At 44.6% G+C, this 15,866-nt stretch overlaps 1 protein-coding gene across 1 annotated transcript; it reads left to right on the top strand.

The window, feature by feature from the left end:
• The first annotated feature begins 3,731 nt into the window (after positions 1-3,731).
• asb6 (ankyrin repeat and SOCS box containing 6) lies at positions 3,732-14,268 on the top strand. Its single transcript, XM_079734840.1, has 7 exons — positions 3,732-3,855; positions 4,161-4,284; positions 7,440-7,636; positions 11,046-11,152; positions 11,778-11,886; positions 12,309-12,395; positions 13,126-14,268. The coding sequence occupies exons 2-7, from the start codon at positions 4,175-4,177 to the stop codon at positions 13,851-13,853; spliced, it is 1,338 nt and encodes a 445-aa protein (XP_079590966.1). The 5' UTR covers positions 3,732-3,855; positions 4,161-4,174; the 3' UTR covers positions 13,854-14,268.
• Positions 14,269-15,866: the final 1,598 nt, after the last annotated feature.

The following is a 15,866-nucleotide window of genomic DNA, read 5'->3' as shown; positions in this document are numbered from 1 at the left end:
ATAAATGGATTATTACTTTTTTTTTGCCATTTTATGGAAGGGCACTCGTGTGATAAGCCATTTTTCTGCCTGGCAGTGTCCTCTCAAACACATTAGAATGTTATACAGTATATGTTGTGAGTTATTTATACAAACAAGCAAAACCACCGTCACTGACAAATAGGTGGAGATGTTTAAAAACGAAAGTTTGCAGTTTCCCTTTGGTCTAATCCCCCGGTGGGCACACGAGAATAGACCATCTGACTCTGCTATTGGTCAGTATCCTTCATCCATGACCTTAAGCGCCCGGCGAGCCGTCCTTCAGTCACAGGACGGACGGGAGCTCTCCAAAATCATCATGGGCCTTCATTCTCTTTCACAGCCGTATCTGATCTATGATAGCATTAATAATAGCGGCAGCAGAAGGGTCCTGTCGGCCCCTCCTGTGCCCTCAGACTCCAGGACTGAGCAGATTACCACCAGCCATTCACAGCCCATTAAAACTGTATTTACTTATCGGGCCCCACTCTCTGGGGGCCCAGGCATTCTGTTTTCAAGAATGATGCCCGCAGGGAAGGCAAGGAGTGACCTTCCAATAGTCTGCAATACAATGAGTCACTGGAGGCCCTCCCCCTCTCCCGTCCCGTGCCCCCCTCCCACTGCCATGACCCCGCTCCCACTCCGATAAAAATGAATTCCCCTCACTTTCCCTTTGACTGTCAGACATTTTGGTGAAAGTGTACAGTGAATATATGCATACAACAAGAGCCTACAACAAATGCATTCATATGGAGGAATTTGACTAATATGGACTGGATGACTCCCTTAAATGAGCCATTACCAAGTGGACTGTTATTGCTAACAGTCCCCTTGGACTGTTACTCCCCCCTCGCCCCCCTCCCTGTTTACCATGGACTATATGTAAATATGGAACATCTGCATAATGGCACCAATTATGTGCGGGAGCTGGCTGGCTGTTGGATGGGAGAGCATGTTTGGACGTTCCCGCGTATGAATCTTCCTGAACCTGGGGAGAAGAGCTGCTGGCTCTGACGCTGCTCTCTCTTTTTGAGTGACAGCTGAGCAGTCTTCCAAACGGGACAAGGTGAACTCTCTGCATTCTCTCTCACACAGACAGTTATTCCTTATCTGCCAGAACGTGGCGTGGCCTACTTTGGGTGCGCTTAACTTTCTCTGACCTTTCAGACGCTGATAATTTCAGCATGCAATCTTCTCTCTCCTCAATAAAATGTGCAGCACCAAAAAAGATATTAAGGCCCAGCCAGAACGAACTGTTCCAACAAATCTGTGTTCAATTCAGAACTCATAGAAATGCCCCTGAAGTCCATTATAACCTCCCTACGTCCACCTTCACCTCGCCAATGGCACCCGACTAGTCTGCTGCCGTTGGTTTCCAAAAAGCTCTGCATTAGTTGTCCAACTACTTACTTTCCAAAGCGACTTACAAGAAGTACATTTACCAAAAGAAAGAGAAACAACTACATATGTCTGTCGGTAAAGTAAGGATATTCATAGAACCAAGTGCCAAGTACTAACTACGCTATCATAGGTTAACCCATGCCCTGAATACAACAAAGCTAAGATAAGACACTACACGATGATAAGTACTATTTTTAGGTTCAAGGGCGTAGAACATGCAATATATGTGCGCACTAACTACTGTAGTACTACTAACTACTACTAATACATCTGTAAACATAGCATTGGATTTGTGGTCATTAACTTCCTCTTGCGCAGACCAAACCACAGAGGTTTTATACAATCTGGGATAGCAGTATACGCCGAGTACATCTCGTCCATTCCCGCGGCGCCTCTGGCAGCAATGGTGGCTAGTAAACTAAGGGGAATGGAGAGGAGGCCCTGCAGGAGCTAAATGCTTAATAGATTTTTGTTTTACTTTGTTGTGATCTGGTAATCAGTCGTTCAATGGCACAGCCACCATATCAGTCCTCCAGGGAACAAAAATAAGTCTTATGGTGCATGCCTCCTTTTCTTTTGTTCTTCTATTTATTCTTTTACCTCTGGTTGTATCGAGTCAATCTATATCATCAACTATTTTTAGATTTCAATGTAATTCTGATACCAGTCTTGGTATTGATAGATTGTGGCAGCATTTAATAAAGAGCCAATTTACTCCAAGCTAAGTTATCTCAGTCCCATTTCTTAGCCTCTGTCCATGTCAGGGTTTCCCTGCATTCAAGCTTCCACCATTTTCAAAGTGTCCCAGAGAAAAGGGATGTTCTGCAAGTATCACTTTTTGTTTGATGTTGCTGTGTTGCTAGTAAATGCTCTTCCAATGCATTGCTTGAAAAGGCACATAAGAAATAACACAATAAATGATTCTTATTATAGTTTTACAGTCTTAGACCCTATTTCGAGAAATAAAAAAATATGATACCTGTCAAAATGTATTGTTCAAATGTTCTGGAAGTTTTGCTGTGACACACACTTTTCTGAGTTCTGTGTCTTGCACCTGTTTTTATTTTGAGCTGGGACGTGAGAGGCAAAAGCCTTGACAGCCGAAGCATTTGTTCCATGGTCAATGTGCCGAATGTGTCACGCCACCCATAGTTGGGAAGCCAGATATCAGATAGGGTTACCCACAACAACCCTGTGGTGTCAAAATGACAAATTAACTTGAAAGTTGAACACAGGATTATCTGCATCATCATCATCAAAGGACCAAGACAGGTGTGAGCAAAGACTGAAGAACTCACCACTTGCAGATAGAAAACAGAGAAAACGGAAATTGGTTATTCATGAGTGGAAGCTTCAAAACTAGATTTGAGGCTTGACTGAATTGAGAGCGTATTCAAATATTCTGAGACTTCACAGCAAAATGGGCTCTCGAACTGACGATGCCCAATGAATGAAATAATAATAAAAAAGGACATCAAAAGACAAGTGATCTTGAACTAATTGTATGGAATTATACAAAAACCTTTAATTAGAGTCCTGTATTTCCTATAAGCAGTTTGAAGTGTCATGGTTGAGTGTACTGGGTGGGCAGAGGACAAATCCGATTCGGGTAACAGATGCAAAAGAAGGTTGAGTTTCTTTTTAAATAAAAAAATATTTGTAGCAAATGTATTTGGCATTTTTAGTTATGCAACAATGCTGCCACCTAATGACAGAGTTCATCTTTAAAAAAAGAAAAGGTTTGAATGAAGACAAATTTAACTGTTGTTGACGACAACTTAACTAAAGTTCTAATGATATATTTGTGTGTGTGTGTGTGTGTGTGTGTGTGTGTGTGTGTGTGTGTGTGTGTGTGTGTGTGTGTGTGTGTGTTCGTGTGTATATGTGTGCGCGCGTGTGTGTGTGTGTGTGTGTGTGTGTGTGTGTGTGTGTGTTTTTAATGAATTAATACAAAATTCTTATTTTTTTTAAGTTGGTTACGTCATTCTTCCTTGTTATACATCGTGTTCTCTCTAAAGAAAACACAGATGGCAATTAGTTGGAGTCACAAATGAGTGTCATTACTCATCAAGGTCCAAACAGAGATATCTTGATTCATATTTAATTACTTCTATTTTGTTTTATATCGTTATATTCAGATGATAGTTATAAAAATATATATACATTTGTTCAAAGACGCTTTTACCAACAGTGCAACCACTTTCAAATCATATGTGGTTGTTTTTATCTGCGCTTCTGCGGTCGGTGGGGAGAACCTTCGTTACCGGAACCTTTGACACCGTCGCTGGTCTAGACGGACTTAAAACAATGACGCAGACGTGGCGTAAAGCTGTCTGGTAAACAACAAACCCCAGATAGCACGTCCAGCCTGGTCTTTGATAAAAAGCAAACCCCAGATCAGATACTACTTCTATGGCCAAACCACCCTTGTCTTAGGTAAACACATTCATATTCATATTATATGAGCTCTTGGCCGACGGACGATATATCATTTTATATTATATTACTAATAATATTACTCCTAGGTCGTTTATGTTCGAGAGAGCACATATTAAAACTACAGAAAATATTCAAATAATGTAGGGGTAGTAACGGTGTATTTGGACATTTATTTAGATATCATATTGTGAACATTTGCCAGCTGTTTTTGTGTTCGATCCAAATGTGACAATTTAATATAATTACATCGTCATGTATTGTTCCCAAATAAAAGTAATATATTTCTATATGTCTCTTTCTAGTGTGTAGAGGAGAGATGCCTTTTCTCCATGGGTTCCGCAGGATCGTGTTTGAGTACCAGCCACTAGTCGATGCCATTCTGGTGACCGTGGGGCTAGAGGAGGGAGCCAGTCGGGATGAGGAGAGGTACGTCCTTATACGGCCCAGTATACATCGTTAACGTTACTGTCTGTATCTGTTGTTATCTCCATGTCCTTTATTTATAAATGTATACATTTTTTTCTTCTTTCTTTTTAATCTTTTGAAATTTTGTTCAGCGCTACTGCCTTGTTTGAAGTTTGATTTTAGCCATTTATTTCATGAACTACACTAGAAGATACCAATAAAGGAATACATTTCGAAGGACAATGTTAATGAAGCTACAGAATGCATTGGCCTTTTTTTTTTATAATGTGTTAAAGAGTTGTTAATAAGAAATCTCCCACTCCCCTAGAGTTCCCCTAGCCCGACTATGATAAAACTTGCGTTCGGTGTAGAACGAGCACTAGGTATCCTGCTCGCCTTGGTAAAATGGAAGCTCAGGCACGCTGATTTTGAATGTGGCCCCATTTGTCGTCATAAAGGGCCAAGTTACCTCCCCTTTCTCTGCCTTGCACGCCCAGAGAATTTGGCCCGCCAATGAGACGATGAGCTACGACTGTGCAAGCGCCACATGTGTGTGTGTGTGTGATTACACACACTATAACGCAAGTGTTGTACACTTCTTTGTTATTTGGATAACCGTTCTGCTGTTGGTGTTATGCCGCATAAAACGTCAGGTTCTCTTACGCCTCTGGTATTTCCACAACGAGACTCGTAGTGGGGGTTATCTCAGCCATGGTTGAGAAGGAATTGGGGAAAAGGATCTTTGGCTTTGCCTCCCTGAAGTACATGAACCGCGACATGGAGGAGAAAGGGATAGTTGCCCACGATTGTCTCCTGCTGCCCGCTGCCTGCTGCTGCGAGGCACCACTGCCGTGAGGCACCACCTCCGCCGGGCGCTGGTGCCCCGTGCTGCCCACTGCCGCCCACTGCCGAGGCGGTGGTGCCTCGCAGCAGGGCTCCGGTGGGAGACAATCGCGGGCAAGGAGAAAGGGATTGTTGCCCGCAATTGTCTTCCGCCGGAGCCCCGCTGCCCGCCGCTGCGAGGTTACCCCCGCCGCGAGGCACCACCGCCGCGAGGCACGCTGCCCTCTTCCGAGGCGGTGGTGCCTTGACAGCGGGGCTCCGGCGGGAGACCATCGCGGGCAACAATCCCTTTCTCCTCCATGTCGCAGTTCAGTCTACTTCAGATTGATGTGGAAGTAGAAGAACCAGAGACATCGGAGAACTCGACGCAGTCATTTGAGATTCATAATATCGTCTGGAGGCGCACACAGCTTTCGGCCGTGATAATATATATTATATGATATAGATATCTATGTATAATATGATGTTACTTAGATATAGTGCTCCAGGAATCTCCCGGAGTGTTCTAGAATATTTACAGAACACGGCCATAGGCTGTGTGCGTTTTGCCATTGCGATACATCCACTGTAAACAGAGCGCATGGTACCATGGCTGCAAGCTGCTCAGGGCCACACCCCCACCCACCTTCTGGACCCGCCTCTCTCCTCCTCATTTGCTTTTAAGCTACAGACACCGAAACGGCGCGTTTGGGGAAAGCTCAATGTGCAACTGGCTCGTAGTGGCTGTAATTCTGCACCACAGTTGAATTTCGGGAACGTCTTCAAATACTGTGTTAGGGGCCCACTAATCTATCTATATTAAAGCATCCATAAAGTAGCATGCCATGGGACCTTTGAAGTAGAAAAAACTGTCTGCCCATTTCTCTGACACTCACAAATTCAGACTTCGTAACTTGGTCAATATTTTATTCGTAACCTTTGTTCAAAGGTTTAACAAATCTACACACTTGGGTCTTCAATAATCTGGAAACAGAATTTCAATCATCTTTTTAACTTTTTTTCAAAATCACAGTTTAAGATCCATGTCGGCTTGTTTTGAGTTGGTCTCATTGACGCTCCGGTGAGAGCACAAGGACGTGCAGGCAGTGATGCCAGATTGGGCAGTTTTTCTCGCTCAATTGGACTACTTTTTACTATGTTCAGGAGGCGTTGCCAGATTGGGCAATTCTTCCCGCCCAATTAGACTACTTTTAATAACATTAGGCTGTAAAAATTAGCATTAGGCAAGTACATACCATTTCGGTTGGTTTAAAAATAATTATTTCGTGATTATTTTAATTCTTTCAACAAACATCAATCAATACCATACCTTTTATAAGGCATATCATTTGTGCAGCTAGTACCACTATTACTTCAACTACTATACTACTACTTCAGCGACTACTACTTCAGCTACTACTACTTATACTGCTACTTCAGCTACTACTACTTCTACTTCAGCTACTACTACCAGTTCATTACTACTACTATTCTACAGCTAGCACCACTACTACTACGATCTTCCAGCTTTGACAGTATTACAGTTTAGCTTCCAGGTTTTTTAACAATGTATTTCAGCACTTTGATTCTTCGGGTAATGTAATTCAGCATCAGTCAGTTTTCGACTTCAGCTTCCAGGTGCACTGTGCACTGCAATACAATTGACCTTTCTGATTTTTCAGCAGTGCAGGGCAATACATTTGACCTTTCCGATTCTTCAGTTCAATTAATTTGACATTTCTGCATTTTTAGCAATTTTCATGCTTTTCATTCAGCTGTCATTTTATTTATTTACAACCATTTACATTTTCTTAAAGGGGACATATTATGAAAACAACCCCAAAACCCCGAAATCCCAGGAAAACACCCCAAATTTTCCTGGGATTTGGGGTGTTGCTTTGGGTCTCTGGTGCTCCAACACGCATACAAACTTTGAAAAAAGTCTGTACATGATGTTTTGAGTGAGATATGCATTTCTGAAAGTACTTTAAAAGTGAAAACTGAAAGTAAGTTACCAAACGAGCGAGTCAGTTTCGGCGCCCCCTCCTACGTAGGAAGGGGGCACATTTGAATATTACCTCCCACCTCCCCATCCCCCTGGGGAAGTGGGAGGTAAGGGTGTTATTATTTGCGAGGTCACATTACTTCTACTCTAGGTACGCCATTGACACATCTAAAGTAAGAGAGATAATCACAGCAACCAACATGTCAATAGGTTAGGTTTTACTTGTTTTTCTACAGTGACTACTAAGCAGAATGTGTCATTATTATGATTGGAAAGGTCAAAAATAATGGAATGGATATTAAATAATAAATATTGTCATTAAATGTTCCTGCCTCTCTCCTCTCAACAGGTTTACTTTAATCCGAGGCACCCAGCTGGTGGACCAGGCCTCTGTCTGCAGCTCCCTGGTGGATCTGCTGGACAGGGAGTCCACGTCCTCCGTGTTTCAGGAAGGGATCAGCTATGCTCTTTTTAAAGTGGCCGAAAAGGGCCTGGTTTACGCAGCCGAGATCCTGCTGCGCTACGGAGCCAATCTGAACTTTGAAGGTGAGGCACAATGCGTCTTCATTTCATGAGACTCATTTTAATACAGCTCTTCTATACCATCATTTTGTTTATTTCTGTTTCACCTAATTTCCCCTTGGGGTAAATTGAGTTCCCATCTTATTGCTCACCTTTATGTTATCTTACTACTATAATAGCAGGCCTGTCCACCAGTTACTCATGTGCCAAGCAGCCTGCAGCTCACACCCACGCAAACACATACACACCGCATACACACCGCACACACATGCACATGCGCACAAACATACATGGGAACACACACACACAAGCACGCACGCGCGCGTGCGCACACACTGCACGTCAAGACAAAGGCAGCGACGCATACACGGAAGCGCACACACACATGCACGCACACAAACCATACGTCAAGACAAAGGCAGCGACACACTTGCCGAGCTAAGACGCGTGTGCGGAGCCATCGACACATGCGCAGGTAAGAACACACACGCACGCGCACACACTGCAGCGACACTCGCCCAGGTAAGACGTTATGTTCTTAAACATAACGGCTCCGCCATCGACACACGCGCAGGTAAGAACACACACGCACACTCCGCAGCGACACACTAGCCCAGGCAAGACGTTATGTTTTTAAACATAACAGCCCCGCTGTCGACAAACTCTCCCAGGTAACACATTCTGTCGACTGTAGAAATTGTGATAAAAGAAGTGAAGAGACAATTTCTCACCTCGACAAGCAACGGTGGGTCGTTCATTTTGTAATATAAAAACCGTTAAATTCAAACATCGCATATCAACACATAAGTCACGTGATCTTAAAGAGACAGTGTCCCTATAACAGAACGAAAACATGTCAATAACACAGTATGGTGAATTATGTCTATAGAGTCCAGCACAAGATTACACTTTGTTGCTCAAATGTAATATTACTCTACTCCTTGAGCCTCCCGAAATGTCTTTACACTTTGTTACTCAAACTTAATATTACCCTCCTCCTTAAGCCTCCCCAATTGTCTTGTGATATTGATATCCCCCCCTCCCCCCTGCGGACTGGTTTAGTTCTTTTATTTTTATTATGTTTTGTGTGTAGGCTATGTGTGACTGTAGGCTACTGCTGCCTATCTTGGTCAGGACACTGGAAGAGATGTTTAATCTCAATGATGATTATTATTTTCAACTAACCAATAGTAGTTGCCTTGCATTTTAAAATGTCAAAGCACTTTTAATAATAATTTATTAATTTATTTGCATGCATAGTATACTACACTTTCCATTGAACAATTACACCTGTTACCATAAATTGACTAATTTTATAATGTAATCAAATCCTCACACACTATCTGCTTTCAGACACATGTTTAAGTCCTGATATTCTCCTGATGGGCCGTATGTGTGAACAAAATATCCTGACATTTGTACCCTAAAAATCTCCTGAATAACACTACCCCTGAGGTAATATTTTCTCCGTAGGAAATGTAAATGACCTTATATGTGAATGAGGAGTAGAAAGTCAGTATTTGTCACACCGCTTCAGTGGGGATGTTGATGACGCTTCTGCATGTCATTGAGTGGCCCCCTAAATGATAATCAGCCTGTTGCCTTTTGTTCGCTGAATGGTAAAAAAAAATGTAAATGTTGGCACTGCTTTTAAGAGTCATTTGTGGTGAACGAATGTTATACGTTGTAAAATTATAGACAAAATGTTATTATATTATGCACTCAGAAATTTGTTACATTATTGACTGGGGTTTCCACATTATTGCTATGGGTTTAATTACAACTAGAGGTTGAGTGCGCGCAACTCGCACACAAAAACTCTAGTTAGGGTTAAGGAAGCTCTCAGTTTCAGCTCAAATTTGAAGAAATTGGAAAAAAAATAATTTCATGATGAGAGTTCTAGGAAGGAAGGGGGGTATGTTATTCCCATGGTTAATACCCTCGCCACCTGTTGATGCTTTCTTATTAGCAGTTACAAGTTGTTGAGTGTGAGCAGGCAGGTGACATTTTGACCCTCCTGTGGTTTCTCAAACACAATTATACCCCCTTGTCATATCTCAACCACCAAGAACTGACATGACATCCAAAAATGGAAAACTGCTGATCCCCAGTTACAAGAAAGGTTAGACTGACTGCAGCTAATGTCATCTAAATGATTCCAGGCCCCACCAGATATGCTAGCAACAGTCATATACAAGACAATCTGCATTTGAACTATATTATATTTTACTACGTATAAATACATCACTATTTTTTGAATAACAACATAATGCTCTTCAAACTCCAAAACAAAATTTGTTTTTCATTTTAGGTTTATGAATGAGATAGTACAGTGATTTGCATATTTCACAATAGTTATATACAATCAATACTTACGTTTATACGTATACGTTTATTTGAACATAATAGGAGGGTAATTAAGAAAACACTTGTTTTTAAAGGTTACGGTATTTTAGTTACACTAATAACATGGCATGCACTATGTTCAACACCATAGAAGATGCAATAAATCATTAAAAAAAAAATTGAACAAATGCACTGCTATGCGGCCGGAATATACCAGTTGAAACATGAGCATCATCGTTGTCTCAACAATACATCATAACTAAACGACGCGTCAAGCCGAGCCGCCCCATTCATCTCCATAACATAAAAATAACAATGGCAGCCAGTCAGCCTGCTCATCGATCAAACCGGCGACGGTATAATAAGTGGCTGACTTAACGGTGACTCAGCATGGCAGCCTCTCCGGCAGGACTGTCTGCGTGATCGGTGGCTGCATGATGTAATCCAGGCGTCATGTCCTGCACCAATCAAACGATTGCTTGACAATGACACACCGCCCAGTGTGCTTTCTGAACCTCTGACTGCTTTGGCACTGTCCCAAGGTTCCTCTGTTTTCACCGTGGTGGCAGGTATATTCTCTGGATTCATCGTTATAGTCCTCGAGTTATTTGTGCTGGTTGTGAGTTGAAGGGAACCGCCAGCTGTAGTCACAAAATCTTCACGTTGGTTTTGGGTACTTTGGATTTAGCAGCGACGGTCCACTGTCATCTGTCACTGGCGCCTCCTTTGTGTGGTGGTGGATTGTTATCTTGGGAGCGTGTCCATCGCCAGATGAATCGAGGTTTCACATACCAACAGGCTGTCTCTCCAGGCTCTGACGAGGCCGCAGGCGGCTGCCGTCTGCAGGGCAACCGTCTCTTCAGCCAATCTTTTGTATTTTTGTCTGTTTTTTATTCCGTTTCCCAAATTATCCCTCACTATTCCACCATCGAAAGTCGAATGTATTTGTAGAAGTCCCTCATCAGTTACATTTTCAAAGGCTTCTCATTACCATGCTTCTTTGAATCCTACCATTCAAAGAAGCTTACGCTTTATTTATTCTTAACTCCACGTTCCAATCCTCTTACCTCTTGGTCCCCCCCCCCAGACCCGGTGTCCTACTACAACCCGCTGCACGTCGCCGTCCTCAGGTGCCGGCCCAGCATGGTGCGGCTGCTGGTGGGCCACGGGGCGGACGTCCAGAAGAGAGACCGGGTGAGCTCAGTATCCCTCCCACAGTGTTAACCACAGAGACACTCTGCACATGCAGTGTGTCCACCAGCCCACAGGGACTCTCTGCACATGCAGTGTGTCCACCAGCCCACAGGGACTCTCTGCACATGCAGTGTGTCCACCAGCCCACAGGGACTCTCTGCACATGCAGTGTGTCCACCAACCCACAGGGACTCTCTGCACATGCAGTGTGTCCACCAGCCCACAGGGACTCTCTGCACATGCAGTGTGTCCACCAGCCCACAGGGACTCTCTGCACATGCAGTGTGTCCACCAGCCCACAGGGACTCTCTGCACATGCAGTGTGTCCATCAGGCCCACAGGAACACCCTGCGCACGTACTGTGTCCCCCTGCATTCACACGGCTCCCCTTTCTTTGATTCCTAGGCGATTGTGTTCAGTCACTAAGTATATGTTACTTATACTCCTCTCACTGATGCTCCTCTCTAAATTTGAATTGAATTAAGTGAATTAAATTCATTTTCATTAACGAGACGGTAGGCCTCATGGGATGCCTCACTCAGACTGGGGACCATTGGGGTCTAACCCAGAACATTTGGTCTGGGAAGCAGAACACCCTCACCTCGCTAACCAGACATTTTCATAGATCCATGAGAGTAGCCCCTTGGACCTGGCCAGTGAGGACTCGGACCGGCTGGCCTGTATGCACGTCCTGCTGGACCTGGGGGCTGAGGTGAACGCACAGGATAAACTGGGTACGTTGAGTGCGTGTATTTCTATATATGTATTGTATACTTATTTCAATAATGAAACTTAATAAATGTGCCATTTTATAATGGAAGTCAATGGGCAGCCAGCACAGCCCTCTGTTTTCAACTTCTTAAAACTGCACAACTTAATTCTTACCTTTTAAACTTTGCCTATTTTCTCTTCTTCTAGTCAATGCACATTAATGCAGCCACAACTTTTATGTTTGTATTGTTATGTTTACTCCTATCAGACTTTAAACTTTTGAACTCTGTTCTTATATGTGTATAAATGTTCTGTTCAGTTCAGCTGTACATTTTTATGCGTCTTAAACTATGAAGCTTTATTGAACAAACGTTTAAAAGTCTCCCTCTTTCTTGTGATTAGTATGATTGTATGTCTCTTTATTTTGCTCCGTCTTCCCCGAAAGGTAAAACTTCTCTTCTGCACGCCCTGGCCAGCAGTGATGGACTCACGGTGCACAACACAGAGAACATCCAGCTGCTCCTCCAGAGAGGTACCCAACACCCCCCACCCACCCGGCCCCCTTTGGCTTGCTGTCATTGATCTAAAATCAATGTGTTGTTTATTTTTATAATACATTTTTGAGCATGAAATACAGGGTATTTTCCTGGACACAAATGGCAGATTATAAGGGTGTTATTATTTTGGATCTGTCTCCCCACAGTTAAAAGACGCTAATATATATATCCGCCACTAGATGGCACTCCTTAGCCAGTTTAAACCGCCCTAGTGGACGTTGAGATCATCGCGGCCTCAATTGCAAGGGCGTGTCATAAATATGTGGCAAATATAGCAGGCGTAGAAAACGTCCTTACTCGGTACCTAGATGTGGCATAATTTCAAGGAATCGGATGGTTGGTTGGTGTAGGACATTCAAAAATGGCACAATCACTGAACTAGATCTTCGTATTGTATATTTTTCCCTGATGTGTCCATGGCACATGGAAATTATTGGCTCGGCCATCCCAAGAGTACAGTTTGTAATATTATGCATGTTAGGGAAGGGATGGAGGGAGGTAAACGCCAACTTGTTTTTTGTATGAAAGTGTGTGTGTTTGAGTGAGTGTGTGTGTGTGTGTGTGTGTGTGTGTGTGCGTGTGCGTGCTTGTATGAAAGGATTCTTCAAGCTTTCTTTCGCCCTTTTGAAACGTACAACGTGTATATCGACCCAAATGAACCAGAACGAGGCGCTACCATCTTAACGACGTTCCGTTGGTTTCCAGGCGCCGACGTCAACGCCACCACGGAGGCGGGCGAGTCGGCCGTGTCCTCGCTGGTCTTCCTCATCAAAGAGTCCCTGGAGGCGGGCAGCGCGGAGGACGCCGCCCAGATGGGTCGCTTCTGCGTGCGGGCCGCCGAGCTGCTGCTGGCCCACGGCACGGACGCCAGCCGCTGCCTTGTTGAGGACGGCGAGCCCTCGCTGACGCAGGTCAGCCTGGAGCACTTCGACCTGCTGCTGCCGTTGGCCACGCTGCTGCTGCACCGCGGCGCCGCCTTCGCCTGCTCCCGCCACGGCGCCGCCTGCTGGTCGGGCCCGGCGCTGCTGTTCCGGCGGCTGCGGAGCGTCCTGCAGCCGGGCGGCGGCACCGTCGACGAGGGCCGCGCCGCCGAGATCCTGGAGCAGGCGGAGTTTGTGCTGGATGCAGCCGGTGTGGACCACCCCTCGCTGCCGCCGCCCCCTGGGCTGGAGCCCCCGCCGCTGGGCGACGGGCCCGGCGCGCGGGGCCTGCTGGAGCTCCACAGGCGAGTGGCGGAGCAGGAGGCGAGCCCTCCGGCCCTGCGCGACCTCTGTAGGGCCTTCTTGAGGAGACACCTCCAGCCCGGGCCCCTGGGTCGCAAAGTGAAAGCGCTCCCGCTGCCGGACCGCCTCAAAGACTTTCTCCTGCCAGAACACACAGCGAGTCTGAAGCCGAGCTGGAGGTCGTTCAGGCCCGTACACGCCACACCGTGAGAGCTCCGTCTGTCTGCTCAGAGTGGGGGATAATCTGCTGTACAACGTAAATGTTGTTGAAATGTCTTAATAATAATATTAAGTTAACACTTGATTATTAATGTGATGAGCTACCACTGAGGCCTTTTTAGTTAGAAAGATAATGTGCCATTTTACATGTCCGTACAAGTTTACAATGTGATCTTCTGTAGCTATGCTGGGAATTGTTATAAACATGATGTAATTCTGTTTTATTGACACTAGATGGCACTGGGACTCTCAAAATGCACACATGACCGCTTTTCTTTTCCTCTTTCGTTCGGTTTTCATCATCTAGATTTTGTATAATTTTCAGTGGCTAAAATAGCATCAGCAACAGCTGCCAACTTAAACACATGTCCATTTTCCTCAAAGTTGTGTTTTTACTGAAGATGGGAAAAATAAACCAGTTATACCCCGATTGTATTGTGGTCCGGTTTAATGTGTATCGTCCATAATCTTGTTTTCCAAGCAGCCATGCAGCGGCACTGTAGCCTCCAACATGCCTAGTGGTCTTTAGTTATCTATTAGGGAGACGAGGCTGGGTAATTGGTGATATATTTCTAACTTTCTTCCTCGAGGCGCTGTTCCAGGTGGAGCCCATGCTACATGATTAAGTAGTATTTTCATGATAATAAGTAATAAGTCATAATGAATTGCATGTACATCAGAAATAAAGTCATGCATATTGTGACTTGCTGTGGTCGATTCGGAAAAAGTGCACACATCTCTTCATCAACATCTGGCTGGACGTGAAAGGGCCGGGGAGTCACCACGAGTGAGACGAAGTTGAGTTAACGTCCGTCTCTGGTGGTAAACACAACGTATGGACATAACTGGCTTCAAGCAGAAGGGGGTTTGGGGAGAATCACTTTGGTGCGTGTGAACAACATAAAGCATCTAGGACTAGGGGACTGTGTGTGTCTACGGCTGTGACAGTCAAACTAAATAGGACGCTTTGTTACACAACTAACCCCTTCCTGACATCACTGGAGCTGGAGAAGCTCCAGTGCTCCCGGGCTCTCCGGCCCCTCATCTTATCTAGGTCACAGCCTCCGAGGAGCGGCGTGCTGCGGTGCCTCCGAGGAGAGGCGCTCTGTGGAGTCTCGGTGGCAGCAGCAGCGGCATGACTAACGCTTCATTCTCCTGTCTTTCTGAATCTCCGCGCACAGTCCTTGACAAAACCTACACAACTCGTGCTTTTGTAGCATATACACTAAGATATGGTGGAGTCGACGGGCAGGGCGGCATGGTGCGTAATTAGAATACGCGCTTCTGGTTTATGTAGGCTACCCGATGAGGTGGTGGTGGTGTGGGACGCGTCGAAATCACAATGTTGGATTCTAACTTCTATAGGCAACAATAAACTATCTGCAGAAGCAGCCTCCGTGCACAGAGAATCCAATCCAGTGAGCAGAAGGCAATAGAATAGAGATGGAGGGGCGGGCTGAACCAGTACTCTCCATCCAGCGTTTATTGGAAAACAGCGCGACTGGAGCTTGGTACTGAAATTAGTTATTGATCTATTCTCTCTCAGAAGCCCATGGGTCTCTCCCTCCAAGCACACCTGCTCATTCTCTCGCAGCATTTTCCTTTCACTGCAATCCCATTGTGCCTTTACCCACAGCTCTGCTCTAATTCTAAGGTTTGGTGAATACACGCCACACACGTTCACCCTTCCTAACTATCTTCCTTTGCGTTTATTTGTGTTACCAGCGACACAATATTCTGTATGTTTTTCAACGAGGAAGCACATGACACGTACTGACCGTGAGGGTGTTAAACATGTTACTTCCAATACTTTTAACCATGTTTAACCTGGTTAACACAGCTTTTATTTTATTTTTTATTTTTATATATATTTTTTAAATAATAGGGCCACATCTTCTCATCCTCTTCTCACACCATCTCAGCTCTTTCCTGTGAGACCATTCATTCACTTCCATGACCCTATGCTATAGGGGTAGAGCCATGCAAAACAGACCTGCCATCACA

The sequence above is a fragment of the Pollachius pollachius genome, assembly GCF_949987615.1.
Source record: "Pollachius pollachius genome assembly, chromosome: 1".
Lineage (NCBI taxonomy): Eukaryota > Metazoa > Chordata > Actinopteri > Gadiformes > Gadidae > Pollachius > Pollachius pollachius.
The sequence above is the reverse complement of the archived record's forward strand: the minus strand, read 5'-3'. Positions and strand labels throughout refer to the sequence as shown.